Raw genomic sequence first — 18,728 nt, 5'->3', positions numbered from 1 at the left:
CACTGCACTGTATGCCAGTGCTCTCTACTATGCACCACTCTAATATACACCACTGCATTCTGTCACTGCATTGTACGCTGCTGAATTCTATACTGCTGAACTTTATGCCACAATACTCTGCAACAATCTAAGCCAATGCACTCTACACCAGCCCATTCTACCACTCTACTCTATTCCTCTCCACTATAACCCACTCTTCACCATTGCACTCTATTCTACTCTGCACCACTCTACTCTATGCCACTGCACTCTACTATACACCACCCTTCTCTATGCCACTGCACTCTACAACACTCTACTCTGCAACACTGCACTCTACACCACTGAACTCTATGCCACTCTACTCTGCACTACTGCATTCTTTGCCAATGCACTCTACAGCACTGCACTCAATACCACTCTAACCTGCATCACTCCACTCTACGCCACATCACTCTGCAATACTCCACTCTACAACACTGCACTGTATGACACTATACTCTACTCTGCACCACTCTATGCCACTCTACTCTGCACTACTCTATACCACTCTACTTTGCACCAAATCACTGCACTCTTGTCACTACTCTGCACCACTGCACTCTACGCCACTGTACTCTACGCCACTCTACTCTGCACCACTGCATTCTACACCACTACACTCTACATTGCATCACTCTAATTTACGCTACTGCATTCTATGGTGCTGCATTGTACACTGCTGAATTCTATGCCACTGCACTCTCCTCCACTTTACTCTGCAACACTCTATGCCAAAGCACTGTACAGCAGTCAAATATACTCTACCCCACTCCACTGGACGCCATGCTACATGACTCCATTCTGTGCCACTCCAATACCTCGACACTCTATGCCACTTCACTCTACTCCACTTTACTCTGCCACACTCTGTGACAATGCACTCTACACCAGTCCACTCTATGCCACTACACTGGACATCACCCTACCCCACTCCACTCTATGACACTCTACCTCACTCTTCGCCATTCCACACTACGACACTCCACCCCACCCTTCTCCGTGCCACTAACTTTTAGCCATGCTGAACAGCAACCACTCTTGTGTACAATATGGCTAAAACTCATTGGCACAGCCAATAGCTCTTGCATAGGTGAGCCCTATTGGCTTTGCAAGTGCTTGTTTCTGTTTATTTTGCCTTTTTCTTCCTTCTTGCCATTGGTATCCACTAGTGAGGAAATTAGGCAAACAAATTGCCCCACGCTTCACATATAATGATCTTAACAGTATAGTGAGGGGATTGAGTAAACATTCTCCACTGCCACACTTGAGGCCATCAACAAAAGCCAATGGCTGTCAGTGGCATTCTAGCATTCTTGACTTGAATGCTCTGGCATCTTGTTTATCTTTTGACGGCAGATGCAGCCTATCAGAGTCCGCCTTTTGGAGTGGGGTTAAAGTGGTTTTCATATGGTTGGTCCTTTTAAGTCTTCAGCGAAGGGCATTAAGAAGAGGAACTGCAGCGGGGAAAGTATAAATGCTTGAAGGGTAAAGTTGTAGCTGTTTCTACAACTATTTGTAAATTTACTTGTAACCCTGAATCTAATGAGGGAATGTTCAGACGGGGACTCAGTGAGGCCCGAAAGCTAAGCTACACCTTCCCGATGAAGCCCAAACAGGCAGAATGCATCTGAGTCTCCATTTGGCTTGTATGGAAAAGTCGTGACAACAGCCTCACATTATTAGGATATGATTGGCCCACTAAGGCGTAAAAGAGACGAAAAAAGTGCAAGACTTTATACCCAGTAGAACAAAGTTTCAGTCATCCTTATCACACCCTTTGGCTTTCATTCTATCAGGATTGTGTACGACTGTCAAGTGAGGGCTTAGACTGCCAGCTTCACCTTTGCTGGTAGTGGTGCATTTGTGACTTATTTTTTAGTCTAGAAGCCGTAGTGGAGCTGCTCTCCGTGCGTGTTGTTCCCTAGAGCACCATGATTGAAATATTGCACAATTTTTGCTGAATATATGTCAACCTGTTGAGATTACGCGCCACTTTTGAGGTCCTGCCTGCTTTCAGTGTTGTCTGTTTTTTACCAACAGCATCAGTGAGGTTTTCGGCATTGGTGCCAAGTAAAGCTTCATTAATTACACTGACTGTCAATAATGTTGCTGACCCTCAAACAGGGCACAATATGTCCATGATTGAGGAAAGTTTTTGAGAAATCGCTACCTTTATTTGATAGTATCATGTTCAACGTGACATTTTATTTAGAGTATGACAACATACAGAGATGCTGCTCTGGACCTCTGTTACTTAAAAGTGCATATTCCTTGTTGAGGCTGTGCATATACAACCATTGCCTTAACCTTTATTCTCGAGTGATATCCAAAAGTGAAGCGTCATAAGGGGCTGTGCTGTGTGTAACTGATCACAGAGATCTGAAAATGGCATTTTCTCTTTCAAGATGTCCACAGGAGATATATTCCCGCAGTCCAAGGATTGATTATTCCGCATCCAGGCTCATTTTGGGGTGGAAGGCTTTGGGCACATTTAATCAATAATATAGGAACCCCCAAGACTGCCTATGAAAGCATCAGCATATTCACCTGGCCAGCCACTCAGGGACCTCCTTAACTAAGGTCAAATCTGGGGCCTGAAATGCCATTGGAGGCTGCTTGACTCTGAACAAGTGTGATGCTGTTACAAAAGGTGCTGAGGTTTAACACTTGCGATGAGATAATAATGTTTAGGTCGAGCCTAGGCATCGCATACGCTGCTCTGCGAGGCATGCTGTATACAGGTAGGCACTTGAAGCTCCGCCCATTTTCCCGCCCATCTTTTTAATTGGCTCCTGTTAGTGTCCTTTCTAAATCGTTGCATTTGATTCATGAATATGCATAGTAGTCCCTCCTTGGTACCACCTTGTCTGCATTTATAACCTCCCCTGAGGACTGGTCTTTTTACTTGTTTTGTTACATGGTCTGCTTTATCTAGTCTGTGAGCACTATTTTCTTTAATGGTTTTCCCCTATTCCACCCACGACGTGCTTTCCTACAACGCAGCAAGCCGCCTGCTTTTTGCTTCTTTATTTATTTACTTTGGCAGTGTGGTCCGCTGTAACTATAGTGGCTGCACTTCTTTATTTATTGTATTTCTAAGCACGGTCCGCTTTAACTTTACCAGCCGCACTTCCAAACCTTTTTTTTTTGCAGTGAAAGTGCCCCATACCATGCTTTCACTTTAATAGTGGCCACGCCCCTTTCTTTAGACACGGATCGCTGTAACCTGAATACGGCGAGCAGCGTCTACAGCAAAGGGCGTAGCCACCATTGAAGTGGTCTCGCATTTGCGAGAGTTTGAGTTATTGGCATTAAAACTGCCGATGTCTTTTTATATACGTGTTGGTTTGCAAAACACATAAATAAAAGGCATTTTCATTTACAATGGCAGTAGCTTATACTCTCACAAATGCAAGACCTGTTTCATTGCAAATGCTTGTTGTAAAATACTGGTTGACATTGGAGAGACTTATGGGTTGCAGCTGAGTGTTCCCCCGATCTGGGCTTCCAACAGAGTAACGTTGACCTCCAAGAAGCTGAGTGTCAGTAGTGCTCACTGCTAGTAACTCAACACCCACCTCTGAGTAAACAAGTAAGAGAGCACAAAGGGCTCATTGAAACTGCCCCTCTCTCTCTGGCTCTGTGATCCCATTGGTTACCCATCTGTTCTCGGCCAACGCTGGGTGGACACCTCTGGACTGGGTATCTCGCGTAGCTTGGAGAAATATCCGTCTGCTGCTATAGCTTCCCTGAGACCAAACAGCCGCCTTGTCACTGCAGCTTCAGCCTATATCTTGAGTCATCATTTTTGTCTTTGAGAAACAAGTGGATTATCCTACTGGCAGAAGTTTATCGAGATTTCGGCCAAACCATGACATTTTAATACAAACATTATGGGTCTTTATTAGTGTCTGTGGATTTTTTGCTGAAAGCCATGATTAGAACTATGTGCAAATGAGTGAGACTTAGCAAATGTGTGGGCCTTGAAGTGTCTTTGTCCATTGCAGGTTGTCCTGCTGCTTTACAATGGCAGAAGCTAGCCAATCAGCTCAAAGCTGTCAGAGTGGCCACAGTGGGGACTCTGGGGGCCAGAATCATTTCTTCGCTCCAGTCACCGGCAGCTTGCATTGGAGACCGTCTGTATGAGACAATGGTTTATAAGTTCAGAGGTTGCACAGATAGACCCTACCTAAGGAGTGTGGCTTCATCTCCTAGATGCTCGGTATTGGTTACCCATGATGCTTGCAGGTGACGTAACACTTTTAGCAGAAACAAAACAAAAAAAAACAGTTGCAATTTCTAAAATTCCTTTGGCCAGATTGATCTGCATCAGCCATTTTTGTTTGCTTATGGTAATGCTGCTTCAAGTGATTCTTGATTCACATGTAACTACTGGGTTCGTAAACAGCGCCCAGAGGCGCAATACAAATTGCCCGTAATAAGGCACATGTAATGCAAAACCACTGTTTTTGTGTGGGAGGGGCTTTGCCTGCAGTTGCCGCATCTCTTTCAAATGGACCAATTACATAACATTGTGTGATGATATACCATATGTGCCACTCTGCCAGGACCCAGGCAATAATCCTCCACTGAGATTTGGCGTCTCGTAAGGTGCCTAGTGGGTGACGGGACTTCCCTGTCGTTTCTGATGCCTAAAGGTATCAAAGTGCTCCATGTAAACAAGGACGCAATATTCAGTCCATGGCTTTTCTGTCACAAACCATTAGTATGTTAGGTAAAAGGAAGTGAGCTGGAACTGCCAGGCCCAGACTGCAGTAGATGTGTTGTTATACCAAAACCTCTGTTATCTGGCAGAGTTACCTGGTAACCGTACTCATGCCCTCTGGCTCCTAACTTTCCCTTGTCTCTAACTGGATTACGGGATCTCACCTTTGTATACAGGAGGGGTTGTCCCTCTGTCTCAGAGGACTTCCGGCAGCAAGAAGGCAACAGTTCTCATCACTGAAGCAACTACATAGGCAGGAGGAGTGCTGCACGGGTAGGAGCATGGATATGTAAACCTGCAGTCAAAGAGCAGTGCATACTGCTGTGGAGAGCGGTCAGAAGCTTCCTGGACCTCACCCTCATCTATTCCGTCAATAGTGCTTCAAGCGTTGACATTGCGTAAGAACTTATGCTTACTTAGACTTTTAAGCCTTATTCTAGACCAGGAAATCAGCCAAAATAGGTACACCTGAAAGTGATCTCATTGAATGTCCAAAAATGGGTTTTTATTTCCACCTGAGGCTTTTAAAATTCCACATAGAAACACCAGAGACTGGGAAATGTCACACAAAACTTTGCAGCTATGTATGTTCCTCTTTCTTGCCCGTGTGTTTCTGCCCTCGCCTTCCCTACCTCACTTGTCGGTCTTGCTTCCTCCCTGCCTGCCCACCTTCAGTTGCCATTCTTGCTCCCACCCCCTTTGTCCGTGTACTGCTTCATCTTCCTCCATTGTCTGTTTGCTTCTCCATCCCCACCTTTACACCCTCCAGAGTTTGTTTGCTTACTTATTTGCGCACCGTGCATTGTACCACTTGTTTCCCCACCCCCACCCGCCCTCCATTGGCCATGTGCTTTACTGCTTCCCCATCCTTCTCACCCTCCGTTGTCCTTTTGCATCTCCATCACCACCTGCCCACCCTCTGTTGTCCGTGCGCCCCCCATACCCGCCTTCTGTTGTCTATGTGTTGTCACAATATCAAAAAAGCACATTTGCATTATATCAAAAAACTACATTTCAAGCAAGTTTTCTTTTTATTAATCCTTCTCGGTTTGGTAAATAAAAGGGAACATTTGCTCCCTTATTTTGTAGGCGCGTGCATCCATGTTGGCACGCGTCTACAAAATGACACGGCAGCAGCATCATAGTGCTTTCAGCCATGTTGTACAGATGGCTGAAAATGTTGCCAAAGCCAATAGGTCACATAGGCGAGACCTATTAGCTTTTGCAATGTTTGGTTGCTATGCCCATCCGCCTCTTCCCCACTAAGATCCCATTAGATTCCGGGATCAGGGCGACTCAAGACGAAGGAACTGCATTTCTAGCTTGGTGGTTCTATTTACATTTCCTGCAGTGGGAAAGAAGGCCCAGACCAAACAGTGTAAAGGGTCGTTCATGAAAGCTGTTAAACAGATGGATGGCAATCCGGGGGCGTGTGGGGATTGATTACAGGTGGGGCAGACATTGTTAGCATAGGATGACAGCGGCCCTTGATTTGAACACACAGCCATGTGAGGCACAAAAAACCTATTAATTTGATTAACAGAGCTGTGTGCTTTCTCAGCTTTGTAGTCCCACCGTGTCCCCCCGCCCCCACGCCTTTGAGTGACTTTGTCACGGATGAAAGGACCTCTGGGAGAAAGACAGTGTTTTCAGGCCCAGGTGAGAGGGTCAGGTTGAACATTTAAGAAGGATCTTGCAGGATGGATTGCCTGACTTTAGCCCACAAAGGTCAGAGGTCAGCCCCCTTTACCCTCTGCAAAAAACCAACACAGCCTAAGACCTTACTTCCTGGCCGCCATGCCATCAGCAGATGTCTATCTCAGCCCTGCAAGGCGTGCTTTGCAACCTAAATATTTGTCGGTCAATTCATCTAGCGGAAGAATTCAACATTCCCACACTCCTCTTTGTTTTGGGGCAAAACAAATAATATCCTAATACATTACTGTCCCTCTGGTCAGGTTGCAGCCTCTCTCTTGTCTTACTTTCTTTATACTGAGTCCCATGTACAAAGCTCTTAATTTGAGGTTGAGTCTGTAGCAGATAGTGAGCACCAGCGCTCATTTTTAGGGGCAGAGACTTGTTTGTCATCATCAGACTTTGACTCAGATCAAGAGAAGGGAAGACAGAAAAGTGAGAAAGAAGGAGGGAGTGAAAGATAGAAAAACAACATAGGGAGAACGCATTGATGATAAAGCGTTTCAAGAGTAGGGTAAAGAGGCTGGACTCGGTGCAGGGTGATGGAGGAAAGATGCTCGAGGCGGAATCAGAAGTCCTACATTCCGTGCCAGCGGTGGACTCATAGTAAAAACGTAGGACCACTTACTTATTTGTTTATTTACCTATTTTTTTTAAATTGAGCTCTGCTTGCAATCAGCATTTCATAGCATGCAAAACGCACATTTTGGACTTTTGGTGGTCTCTAGACTTGAAACGACTAAGGGTGTCACACAAACATTGCGCCCCTGGAAGTTCTAGAAAGATTCCTACTTGCAATGTGTGGTGGTTTGTATCGAAACTGAATACAATATAGCAACTAAATGAATAACCCTCAAATGGTCACCCAAACGGGGGGTACTTTTAAGGTTCATCACAGATTAAACGCACATATAGACGCTGTGATAGTGTACAGTTTCGTAAACTTACTTAAACGCTCCCTAAAGCTCGTAGGAATAATGCCTTTACGCATAAGCATCATCACTTTAAAAGTGGTTTTGGCGTCCAACTCTCAGAGGTGTTTCAACAATCGCAGACAGGTTTGATTTGTTTGGTGTTCGAGAACGCGGGGTGCTCGGCGTGGTTGAAGAGTAAAGAACCGTGAGGGGTAGTTGAAAAGCACGAGGGGTAATTGTATAGAGCGAGGGGTAGCTGAGAAGCGCGAGGGGTAGTTGTAAAGCACGAGGGGTAGTTGTAAAGCACGAGGGGTAGTTGAAAAATAGGAGGGGTAGTTGAAAAGCGCGAGTGGTAATTGTAAAGTGCGAGGGGTAGTTGAGAAGCGTGAGGGGTAGTTGAAAAACACGAGGGGTAGTTGAAAAGCGCGAAGGGTAATTGTAAAGCGCCAGGGTTAGCTGAGAAGCGCGAAGGGTATTTGGAAAGCACAAGGGGTAGTTGAAAAGCACGAGGGGTAGCTGAGAAGCACGAGGGGTAGTTGTAAAGCACGAGGGGTAGTTGAAAAGCGAGAGGGGTAGTTGAAAAGCAAGAGGGGTAGTTGAAAAGCGTGATGGGTAGTTGAAAAGTATGAGGGGTAGCTGAGAAGCGTGAGGGGTAGTTGCAAAGCGCAAGGGATAGTTGTAAAGCGGGAGGGGTAGTTGTAAAGCGCAAGTGGTATTTAAAAAGCACGAGGGACAGTTGCAAAGCACGAGGGGTTATTTTACAGCGCGAGGGGTAGTTGTAAAGCACGAGGGGTAGTTGAAAAGCGAGAAGGGTAGTTGAAAAGCGCGATGGGTAGTTGAAAAACGCGATGGGTAGTTGAAAAGCGTGAGGGGTAGCTGAGAAGCACGAGGGGTAGTTGCAAAGCACGAGGGGTAGTTGTAAAGCGCGAGGGGTAGTTGAGAAGTGTGAGGGGTAGTTGCAAAGCACGAGGGGTAGTTGTAAAGCGTGAGGGGTAGTTGTAAAGCGCGAGGGGTATTTAAGAAGCGCAAGGGTAAGTTGCAAAGCGCAAGGGGTTATTTTAAAGCGCGGGGTAGTTGTGAAGTACAAGGGGTAGTTGAAGAGAGGGGTAGTTGTAAAGCACGAGGGGTATTTAAGAAGCATGAGGGGCTGTTGCAAAGCACAAGGGGTTATTTTAAAGCGCGAGGGGTAGCTGAGAAGCGCGAGGGGTAGCTGAGAAGCGCGAGGGGTAGTTGAGAAGCGCGAGGTGCAGTTGAAAAGCGCAGGGGTTATTTTAAAGTGCGAAGGGTAGCTGAGAAGCGCGAGGGGTAGTTGTAAAGCACAAAGGCTAGTTGAAAAGCGCGAGGGGTAGTTGTAAAGCACAAAGGGTAGTTGAAAAGCGCGAGGGGTAGTTGTAAAGCGCGAGGGGTAGTTGTAAAGCGCGAGGGGTAGTTGAAAAACATTCCTTAACTACCCCCTGTCACAGCCGCTTCAGTGAGTCCCTGGCAGTGCTGCCCGCTGTGCTGCTCCAGTGTTCCAGCGCTCGAGAGCGCCGCACATGTCATATGTGTGCGGTACACACTCCTTGATGCGTCCGCCCACGCAAAGTGAGGACCCTTTCACATAATGACAGCTTCTGTCTCTAACAACTCCCCCTCCCTTCCTCCCACGCTCGAGGTCTCTTGTGCACTCTCTGCTGAGATCTCGATCTGACAAGCGTCAGCAGCGTCCGGTAATGAGAGGCCCGGCTTCACCTGCGGCGTGTGGCGCGCGGCGCCTCCGGGTCTTTGAAGCCTGCATGGGACGAGCGCGAGGTGCGCCCTCTCAGGCGCCTTATCAGGGCCTGCCGCCTGCCCTTTCCGGCGGTGTCTCCTGGACGCTTACCGAGTGGAATGGATCACCTGAGGGCCAGAGGCGAAATGTCGCGAGCTCTAGAGGGACGACGAAGGGACAGCTTTTCCAAGGAGTGACATTTAAAGACACAAATATCTCCTTCATAAGATATAAAAATAAAGAGGGCATTGTAGTAAATTATTTTTGACAGAGTGATTCAGCTATGAAGGTGGGATGCACGGAAGAGAATCGGGCAGATTGTGTCAAGATTGTCGTAGGAGATACCTTATCTTGTGCCTGTTATCTGATATCATCATGCATGACTCCGACTTCCGGATAGGACTGGTGCCCCCCAGTTTTCGCAATTTGCCCGCTGATCGCTCTCCTTCGTTGAAAGGCTCGATTCTTTCCTTAAACCTAAAGTATTGTTTCCAAGATTCAGTGTCCAGGATTTGGTGTAGCTGTTCCATCAGTAATCAAACAATTCGGTTCCCTCTTATCTGCCATATCTCTTTCAATCTTCATATATGCCTTTGTCTCTCATCGCAATAGTTTCCCCCTGGCTAGGTAAGCCAGAGATTGTGAGTTAGTTTGTGCTGTTTTAGCTCTTACTGCTGGTGGTAGATGTGTTTCCAAACCCGAACCAGAATTCTGCCCCTAAATTGCATCATAACCTAGCAGACCTGAGGTTCCCACCTCATTCAGATAAAGTGGACTGAAGAATCCACCAGATAGAACTCTGAGAGCAAATTGTTCCTCAGATTTGCAATTAAACACAGAGGCTGAAAACTTGGTATACCAATTTCCCAATCAAGGCAATCTGATCTAAAAGTTTGGAGAAGTCTTAAAAACAACAGAAGAACAAAACACAGCTGCCTTGCTGACAGAACAGATAGAGCAAACGAGGAGTGTAGCAGATTGAGGAAAGCAAAGCGATTCGGCTAATACTGTGATAGAACTACGAAGCAATGCATGTCAAACACATTCTAAAATAAAGGCATTGGAAACAGTTGCAGACACATTCACATCTTAATGGACTGCTGCATGATTACCAACAATAAACAAGCATGTCACTTCGAAACTCACAGTTATTTTCTATATGTAGTGTTGTCCTAATATCACAAGGGCAGATCTCCTTGTAAAACAGCCCATCAACTTGATATTTGGGTTGGAAAGAAAGACAGAAAGAATTACCCAATGGAGAACGATGGTACACAAGAGTTTTGTGACCTTTTGTTTGCAAATGATTGACTAACTAACTGGTAATCAACCTGGTGGTGAGGTGGTGAAAAATAGACTTCTTGAGTATAACTGCATACTGAATATGGATACAGATAAACTATCAGAAATCTGAAATTGTAGAAAAGTAAATTTAACTTTTTAATTTGTCTTGGTGATAGTATAGGATTCCTTAGTCTCGGATGTGATGCCAACATATCGTTTGAATTCTCGAATATTTCAAACTACATGGACACCTGATTGAAATAATGGTGGTGGCGGAAGAGCACAGTGTAGTCAAAGTTGAACCACCCACATCTACTTGACAGAGTCTATTCAGATTAAATAGTATATGATCTTCACAAATATTAAACATTAATAATGTGAAAAAACGTTGTTATATTAGACATCTATCAAATAATTGATTAAGAATATAATCGGGATTGCATTATTTTTAATTAAAATACAACATTAAGATTAATTGAGTCATCACCTCTCAGTTTAGAAAGTGGTTTTGAATAATTATAAACACATTAGAAGAGCTATGAGTGAGTGTGAGAGCGGAACGCATGAGCAGTATTTTTTTTTTACAAAGCAATAAGAAAATGGATTTAAAATAAAGAGAATGTATGTAATGAATGTATGTAATGAAAACACCCAGAAAATGCAAATCTTTTGAGAACGTGAGTGCAAATTTTGGGGACATTAAATGGAATTTCAAGACATGGGCCTTATCAGACCTGAAACTAAAATAATTTTTGGTTTGGTGCTAACTTTTAACCTGTGTGATAAATCTGTTCAGATTTGGCACATACCTGAACCATTACCACAGGTTTTTTTTCCTAACATAGTGCAGCGTGGTCAATGTGGTTAAAAGTTGCAAAGGGTGCCACATCTTTAGATATTACATTTTGTTGTTCTCTACCTATCAAAAACGACTGGACTTTTTTTTTACAGAAATGTGGCATGAAGGCAGAGTTTGTGTAGAATGGATCCGTTATGTGGTTTGGGGAAAATCGGTTAATCTTTTTGAGATTTTCAATTTAAAAACCTACAGCCTTGAAGGTTTTAATCTTTAGTACAGCCTTAGTGTATCATGTAACCTACAGTGCAGCTGCCATAGTGTATCTTCAGTGCACATTTGAGATCCATTGATGGAGAATAAGAGTGACTTTATGCTTAAATGGGCACTTGGAGCAGAGGAATTGGGATTAACAGTGGACAAAGGTTAAGATATGCAGAATGGTATGGAGCTGCCAGTGTGGTCATGAAAACCATATTTTACAGGGACACATGCTATACTTTCCATATTTCTTGGTGACCCATGGAATATTGTCCTTATTTCTCAGTGCCTGTGATATCTGTATTTTTTTATCACTGCATTTTGTGTGTAGGAGTGTGTGTGCTTAAAAAATGATGAAACAATTTTTTGTCTTTCCCTTCTGCAAAATCTGTCTCTTGTTCCCGTTTCTGATAATCTAATCCTTGCTTTGTTTTGTAAACTTTCACAGTCCCTCGGATCAATGGACACCCTAAACTGGACCGGCACTGGGACCCGGCGGCATACGACAGTGCCTCCACGGTGATGAGCAGCGAGCTGGACTCCAGCAGCTTCATCGATTCTGAAGATGACAACACCAGCAGGTGAGCGACTCTGTGCTGTCCTCCTGTGCAACGGGAGATCCCAGTTCTTACTAATACGCTGGATGCCGTCTGGTGGACGTTTGTCAGATGCACTACAATATAACGATGCATTGCTTGAGTCGACTGTAGTAGCCTATAGCATTTTTCAGAAAGACAACGGGAAGGACCGCAGGACTTCTTGGTCTCATCTCTATGGTATGCCTATGCTTGTCTCTGCATCCTTTATTTCTATAGACAATATAGAACAAGGAATTTCCAAAGAATATGATCTAGTTAGCGCTGTATACCTACAACTGTTCTTCAAAAACCAAAAATCCTGAGTATTTGATTAGTCTCACTCTTAACCTTACCTAAAACAAGCAAGTATGAAGGTATGATGTGATCTCTGCACCCTGTCCGTCACAGTGTTAAATAAGGGGCAAGGCCTTTTCTCTCTTCAGAATTTGATGGGAGTACCCAGAGTTGGGAAATCTCAACACTTTATTTAGAGATTAAAGGACTGGACAATGACAACACATAGTGGGTGGAATTTAGAGCAGCAAATCATGCATTAAATTTAGTAGAATAATTTCTGAAAAATACACATAGCTTAATAAATTATTTCACAGCCAATCAAGTTACAGATGTGATCAGGGAGAGATGGCTACTATTTTTTTTTTAAATATACCTCTGAGAGGAAATATTTGTGAGCCCCTCTCTTTCCAGCTACCTTCGTTCCCCCTCCTCACCTCTTTCAGTACCGTATTATTTTCTTTAGGTCTAGATTTTCTACCTCAACCTCTTATTCTCTATGACCACCCAGCCAGATCTTGCAAAAATAAACCAAGTTCCTTCTGCGATTGTGTGGCATCGATTGTGTGGCATCATACTGTGACATATTCTATAATGCTTGAGGGAATTGTTTATCACATTTGTCTATTGGTGGGGTTCGGTCTCTGTTTAAGTCCATTTTATAGTGTTTTAGATTTATATGTATGACATGATTGTATATTTATTTATTTATAAAGTTTTATATAGCGCAAACTTGATCCCGAAGGATATCAGAGCGCTTTACAATTTTATTATTTTTTTATTTATAAAGTTTTATATAGTGCAAACTTGATCCCGAAGGATATCAGAGCGCTTTACAATTTGAGGTAGTTAATTAACTTCTCTCCCTATTCCACTATAAACCCACATCCCATATATTTTATAAATGGCATTTTAATTATTTATTTGTGTGATCATGCTATAGTATAAAGTGAAACGGATATTGTATATTTTTTAAATTATACTTTAATGGTCAAATTGACCAGAATAAAGTATTTTGATGACGGTATAAATCTTTCCTGGAAATGCTGCACCAGTTCTCTACGTAGCTTGAGAGGTAGTAGAAATCTACTCCAGTAACCTGCTAGGGACAAGGTACTCTCATACAAGGTGCTCTCACCCATATTCTTTACCTCTATGTTTCTGACACAAATGTTAGCCTCATTCTCGTCTAGAAGCAAATCCCATGCATTGCACTTTACTTAGATGTGAGGCCTCTAAGTAAATGTGGACTAGTCTGAGATCCTATTCATGAGCCATCCATCCCCATGTTATAAGTTCTCTCTCTAGCCCTCCAGCGCCGAACCCCTATTCACTGAGAAATCAGGAGTCAGAAATCAGGGGCACTGTCTGATTCTGCATGGGTTTTAGGCTCTCTGACCCCATGAATGACCAGATTAGGGACTCGCCATTGATTATTAATACTTTTTTTATCACACAGAACCAGCCTTTTTCTACTCTACTCACAAAAGATTAGACTACTTTTTGATGATTATCCAAACCCTACTTGCCTACTGCAACATCACAACCGAGCATAAAAAAAGATTTTAAGAATAGTAATCCCTTTGAAACCACTTAGCTAATTTATATATAACTTAAAGAACGCATACATTGCCAACATAGCACTGGAAGCTCTGTGCCAATATCTCATAGAAAAGGGAGGGAAATCAGATCTCAACACTCACTAAAAATAAGTTCTCAGTTAATACACTATAACAGAGTAGCACAGCTTAAAACCCTAACTGCAAACAGCTGAAATTCAGTAGAAACCCATACAAGCCAGGGGGATCCCGCAGTGAACTGTGCATCCCCTTGAACCACCTGGAGGAAAACCACCTGAAATCTTGCGTAGAGAGGGCCCTATTGAGTGGTACCTTCATTGGCCCGCCACAAGCCAGTGCAGAGAGGATTGTGGGGAAGCAGAGCCCCCTTGCACCCGATATCTTGGAATGCAAGACTGATCTACCAACTTTGCTTTTCTACTATATGGCAAAACACCAGTCAATTCTGGATTTATGATCCAATCGAAGACCATTGTGTGTTGTGAGTGGTAGGTTTCATTGACTGCCATTCCGAGCATGCTGGGCAGTTCAGCTTCACGCCAAGTCAAATCTCCCTGCATCCCAACCTCCGTGCACTGCAGCAGGGACCGATTGACAAAAGCAGAAATTCCATATCCTGCCCAGGTGCAAATGGCATTCCAGGAGGACGTTGGATCCTATGGCATCTACTGCGCCCAGACTTGCCAATCTGTGTTCTGTACCTGTACCTTTACGCCCACACGCCTTAGGACTCAGTTTTCACTGCATGTAGCAATGTTCAGAATGCATCAATAAAGTAAGTATGTGGTAATTACATAATTAGAAAGATGAATGGAATATCGTGCGCACAATGCCAAAGAAACAAGTCTGGGTAAGAAGAGTCCTCTTGTCTGTAATAACTAACATTACACGAGGAACTCTTTCCGAGTTATAGTAATGTATAGAAGTATCTTAGTGCATAGGATGTGGTGTTAAAACAAACACAAGCTAATTAGGTAAATCCTTCTGCTTTCAGTGGCTGCCGGAGCTCCAGTTCTCCTTCTGCAGAGCGCCTAAAGTCGCCTCGGGCCTAATGAAACCTTTTAAAATATGTCCTGTGTTGAAAAATTAAATTCCTTCCCTGCCAGCGGTTCCTGGTTTTCACGCGAACTGATCCCTCACAATAACAAAAAGTAATCATAACTCGTTCATGAGAGCACAGCAGGTCTCAAGTTATTCCTGCTGAGCTCCTCACTATATTTTAATGAAAAAAGCACCATGGCGCAAGACCCAGGCCAGGGCAAACAGCCGGCGCACAAAGCTTATTTCTTGCAGCGCAGAACGCTTGCCAGAGAAGCGAGGAGAAAGAGGCACTCTTCAGGGAATGGAGGGCGTTCAATCGGGGTGTCTGAACTCAGCCTTGCCAGAATGTCTTGCCAGCAACGCGCATTCTGAGGAACAAGCAGGAGCACCGGACAGGTACAGTAAGACACCTTCTACGAAGGGTTTCTGGGGTTTGTCTTGATAAAGACGGTGCAGGGGCTGGCAAGCTTGCAGTCTAAAGAGCCTTTTATCGGAAGCAGCAGCCTTTGTGCGGCGGCTGGTGAAGACGGCTTTATGTCCCATCAGTAAGATGAGAAAAGTGATTGGCTAGGACTTGTGAGGTATCTCTGCCGTGTGAGGTTCATCTCCTCTTTCAAGAGTGACACTTGGTTTCCTTGTCTAAGGAGGGCTTCCCATGTACATGTGGAGAAGTGTGGCTCAATGGTTAGAGCGGCAGACCCTGATGCAGAGGTCTGGCAAGGGACCAGGGTTCAATTCCCCGCCTCGGCGGGTCTTGGGCTCTTAGGTTACTTAGCCTGAGATCGAAATACAGCCCCTGCGGGCATAGGTGGAAGGATGCATGGCATAATGCGGAGCATACTGCCCAAGTGGGCTAGACAGGATGTTTTGTCAGGAAGCTGACCCAGGTCTCCAATCAAGGGGGCATGGGATGGGGGGTGCAAATAAAGGGATGATAGATTAAAGGCTGCCCATAACGGCAGACTAGATTAAAGGCTGCCAATGAAGAGAGCATCATTCTCACCAGCTCATGTGGAGAATGCTGTCCAAGAACAATAAAAATAATTAAAGTGCAGAAACAGGGCATAACACCATATGTGTGCCAGTGTCCTGGAAGAGTAGCTTCTTTTGGGGCTCAAGTTACAGTTACTTGAGACAACTATACCTGGTGAATTTCAGTGGTTGTGTTAGTTAAACTGTATCTTTTAACTGACACTTTCATCTAACTATAACGTCCCTCTACCTGTTAGTTTTTTCAGTGAATTTCAAAGTTTTTAATGCACAAGAAGATATTATTACAATATCTAACTATAACTTTAACCTTCGTATAAATATATACACACGCACACCCCTCCCCAGTCCCACCCCCCAGCCCCACCAAATGATGTGGAGTTTTCTAGTGTGAATGTTTTCTGGATTCTCATGCTGTGCATTTTTCCGCCATCTACTAGTTGGGTTAGTAATTGTATTTTATAGTTTATACATTTTTTTTGCTATGGGCATCATCGGACACTATTTCGTGCATGTCTATCGCCTCGTGACGTGACCTCAGACATGCGTCCTGGAAGCTCCTGTGGATCGTCACCATCTTCATTCTTTTTTTCCACCATTGAGTCAGAAACCAGGAGCTCCAGGATTGTCAAAATTGAATCAGAAGAATTTTCGAAGAAGCAGCAGTCAGAACAGCTGGAAAATCAGTAAAAACAGAAACAAAGGAAGAACGATCAAGCACAAGAAATAACCACTGGATGTAGGTGAGTAAGCGAGCCAGTTGGAGAAGCTGGCTGCTGGGTTGAAGCATGTGTTTCGGGGTGCATGGAGCTGTTGAGGGAAATTGAGAACATCCCCTTTAGGTTCTGCACCAAGTGCCACCATAAGTTCACACAAAAGGACAGCCACAAATACGGGAGCCCAAAGATCTCACACGCCACGGACAGACATGGGTCACATTAGGCCTCATGATTGCTAAAAGGGATAGTGCACAGAAAAGGGGGGCAGCAGAGTTGGCCTCATTAGCAGCCTGGTGCAGAAAGATGGATCTTGCTATGATCACAGAACGCACAGTGTACACAACTAGAGGGTTCCCCCGAAAATGGACTAAAATCTGGGCGGCCTGGAACGCTTTTCGAGGGGACATTTGTGATCCGCTGCCGGAGTCTGACACAGACAGCTCGGAGGAAGATTGAAAGGGAGGGGGTGGAAACAGGAAAGGGAACGAGGTATCGAAGGAACTGCTAAAAGGTGTAAAGTGTAATACTGCTTTTGTGAGGAATCTATATTTGGAATTATGTAAATTAGCCAAGCAAGATGATTGTCTGATAACTGTCAATATTGCCTATTTGTTGATTGTCTTTAATAAAAACATAAACAAACAAAAAAAGTACAGCCACAAAGTCAGCAAACTTTTGGTGTACAGAGACTACATTATTGAAGACAGTGATGTGTGTGCCAGGTTACAGCCAAAGACACTCTGAACCAGTGAAGAGCACAGGTGGGCACACTATGCCACTAACCAGACGCAGCAGAAACAGCCAATCTGCATCAGGGACCTTTGTCTGTCCTGTGACCAGGATAAAAACACTAAAGAAACCTAGTTGGTTCAAGAGGAGTGTTGTGACATCAAGGAGAGTGTGTTGTCCCTGAAAATAAAGAGTCCACGAAGAAGGTGCCGAAGTAACAATAAGACAAGAGGTGTATGCCACTAACACCGGAATGAGAGACCAGAGACAAAGCTTTGTACTCAAGGAACCAAGTGAGCCCCTCAGCACTGAAACCCTTGCTGCGAGAAGGGAGGTCAAAACAAAAATAACTCCTTGGGTCCCAGCACAAGGATACCACTGGTGGATGACTCCAGGTAGCAGTTTTGTGCTGGAATAACAGGCAAGGGAAAAGGAGCCAAGGTAACACACCCCAACTCTGAAAAGAAACACAGAACTCACCCTTAATGCAAAACAAAGGGCGCTCAAGGTCGAAACTTAAAACCACCAACATGAAGCTGAAATGGCTGTAATTCTCCAAAAGAAGATGGATTCCAATGAATCCCTGAAGAGGTTCTGAAGTCTTTTGAGACCTCCGGCAGAAAGAAGCAAGAAGAGAAGCAAGTTGATTTGCAGCCACTGGCGACACCCAAACCCCATGACGAAGAAGAAGAAGTCTTCAACAATGAGGAGGAGATGTGTAATAGGGTCCTTTCCTGGAGCTTGCTTGGCAAGATCTTAATAGTTAATACCAATGCATCAGAGGAGGCTGTTGACTCCTACCCCTTGAAGCCTTCTCCCCTTGTGACATCAAAATGTAGAGTGTTCTTGGACGAAAAGCTGCTAACACCTATGAAGTGTAGCTAGGTGTGTAACAGTCACAAACTTGCTTCCTGTTGAAGATACTCTTACCATCACAAAACATGAGCCAGTAATTCCAATGCTCCCAACTATCCTGGACCAAGTAAAGGAGGTCTTTACGGAACCAGCCTCATGAAAGACACTAACTTCAAGGGCGGAATAAAAATCAAACACTTGACAAAAGACTGAACATATATAAAGGGCAATGCAGTGGCAGACCTAATAACAGTCAGGGAAAGAGCCAATGCCCTTTGTCAATGGGCCTCCACCAGAGAAGGAAAGCAGGAGAATGGAGATAATGGGACGCAAAATGGAAAGTGGGTGCGGCATAATGGAGAATAGCCAATGCACTTTTCATCTGTTATGACTGTCAACTACGGGAGGATATCAAGGAGCTGATACTTAGTAGGACAAACACCATCATCCAGTAGGGCAAGATGATTTCCAACACCTGTCTAAAGTCAGCCTTGA

The 18,728-nt window shown here is 44.3% G+C and overlaps 1 protein-coding gene across 3 annotated transcripts in view; it reads left to right on the top strand.

The window, feature by feature from the left end:
- The window catches only part of DVL1 (dishevelled segment polarity protein 1), a 668,196-nt gene that overhangs the window by 541,025 nt on the left and 108,443 nt on the right, over nucleotides 1-18,728 (top strand). For all 3 annotated transcript variants that reach the window (XM_086921442.1, XM_086921440.1, XM_086921443.1), the window contains one exon: nucleotides 11,896-12,028. In XM_086921442.1, the coding sequence (XP_086777568.1) occupies nucleotides 11,896-12,028 (133 nt within the window). The remainder of the gene's footprint in view (nucleotides 1-11,895; nucleotides 12,029-18,728) is intronic.

Source organism: Lissotriton vulgaris, chromosome 5 (genome assembly GCF_964263255.1).
Source record: "Lissotriton vulgaris chromosome 5, aLisVul1.2, whole genome shotgun sequence".
Lineage (NCBI taxonomy): Eukaryota > Metazoa > Chordata > Amphibia > Caudata > Salamandridae > Lissotriton > Lissotriton vulgaris.
The sequence above is the reverse complement of the archived record's forward strand: the minus strand, read 5'-3'. Positions and strand labels throughout refer to the sequence as shown.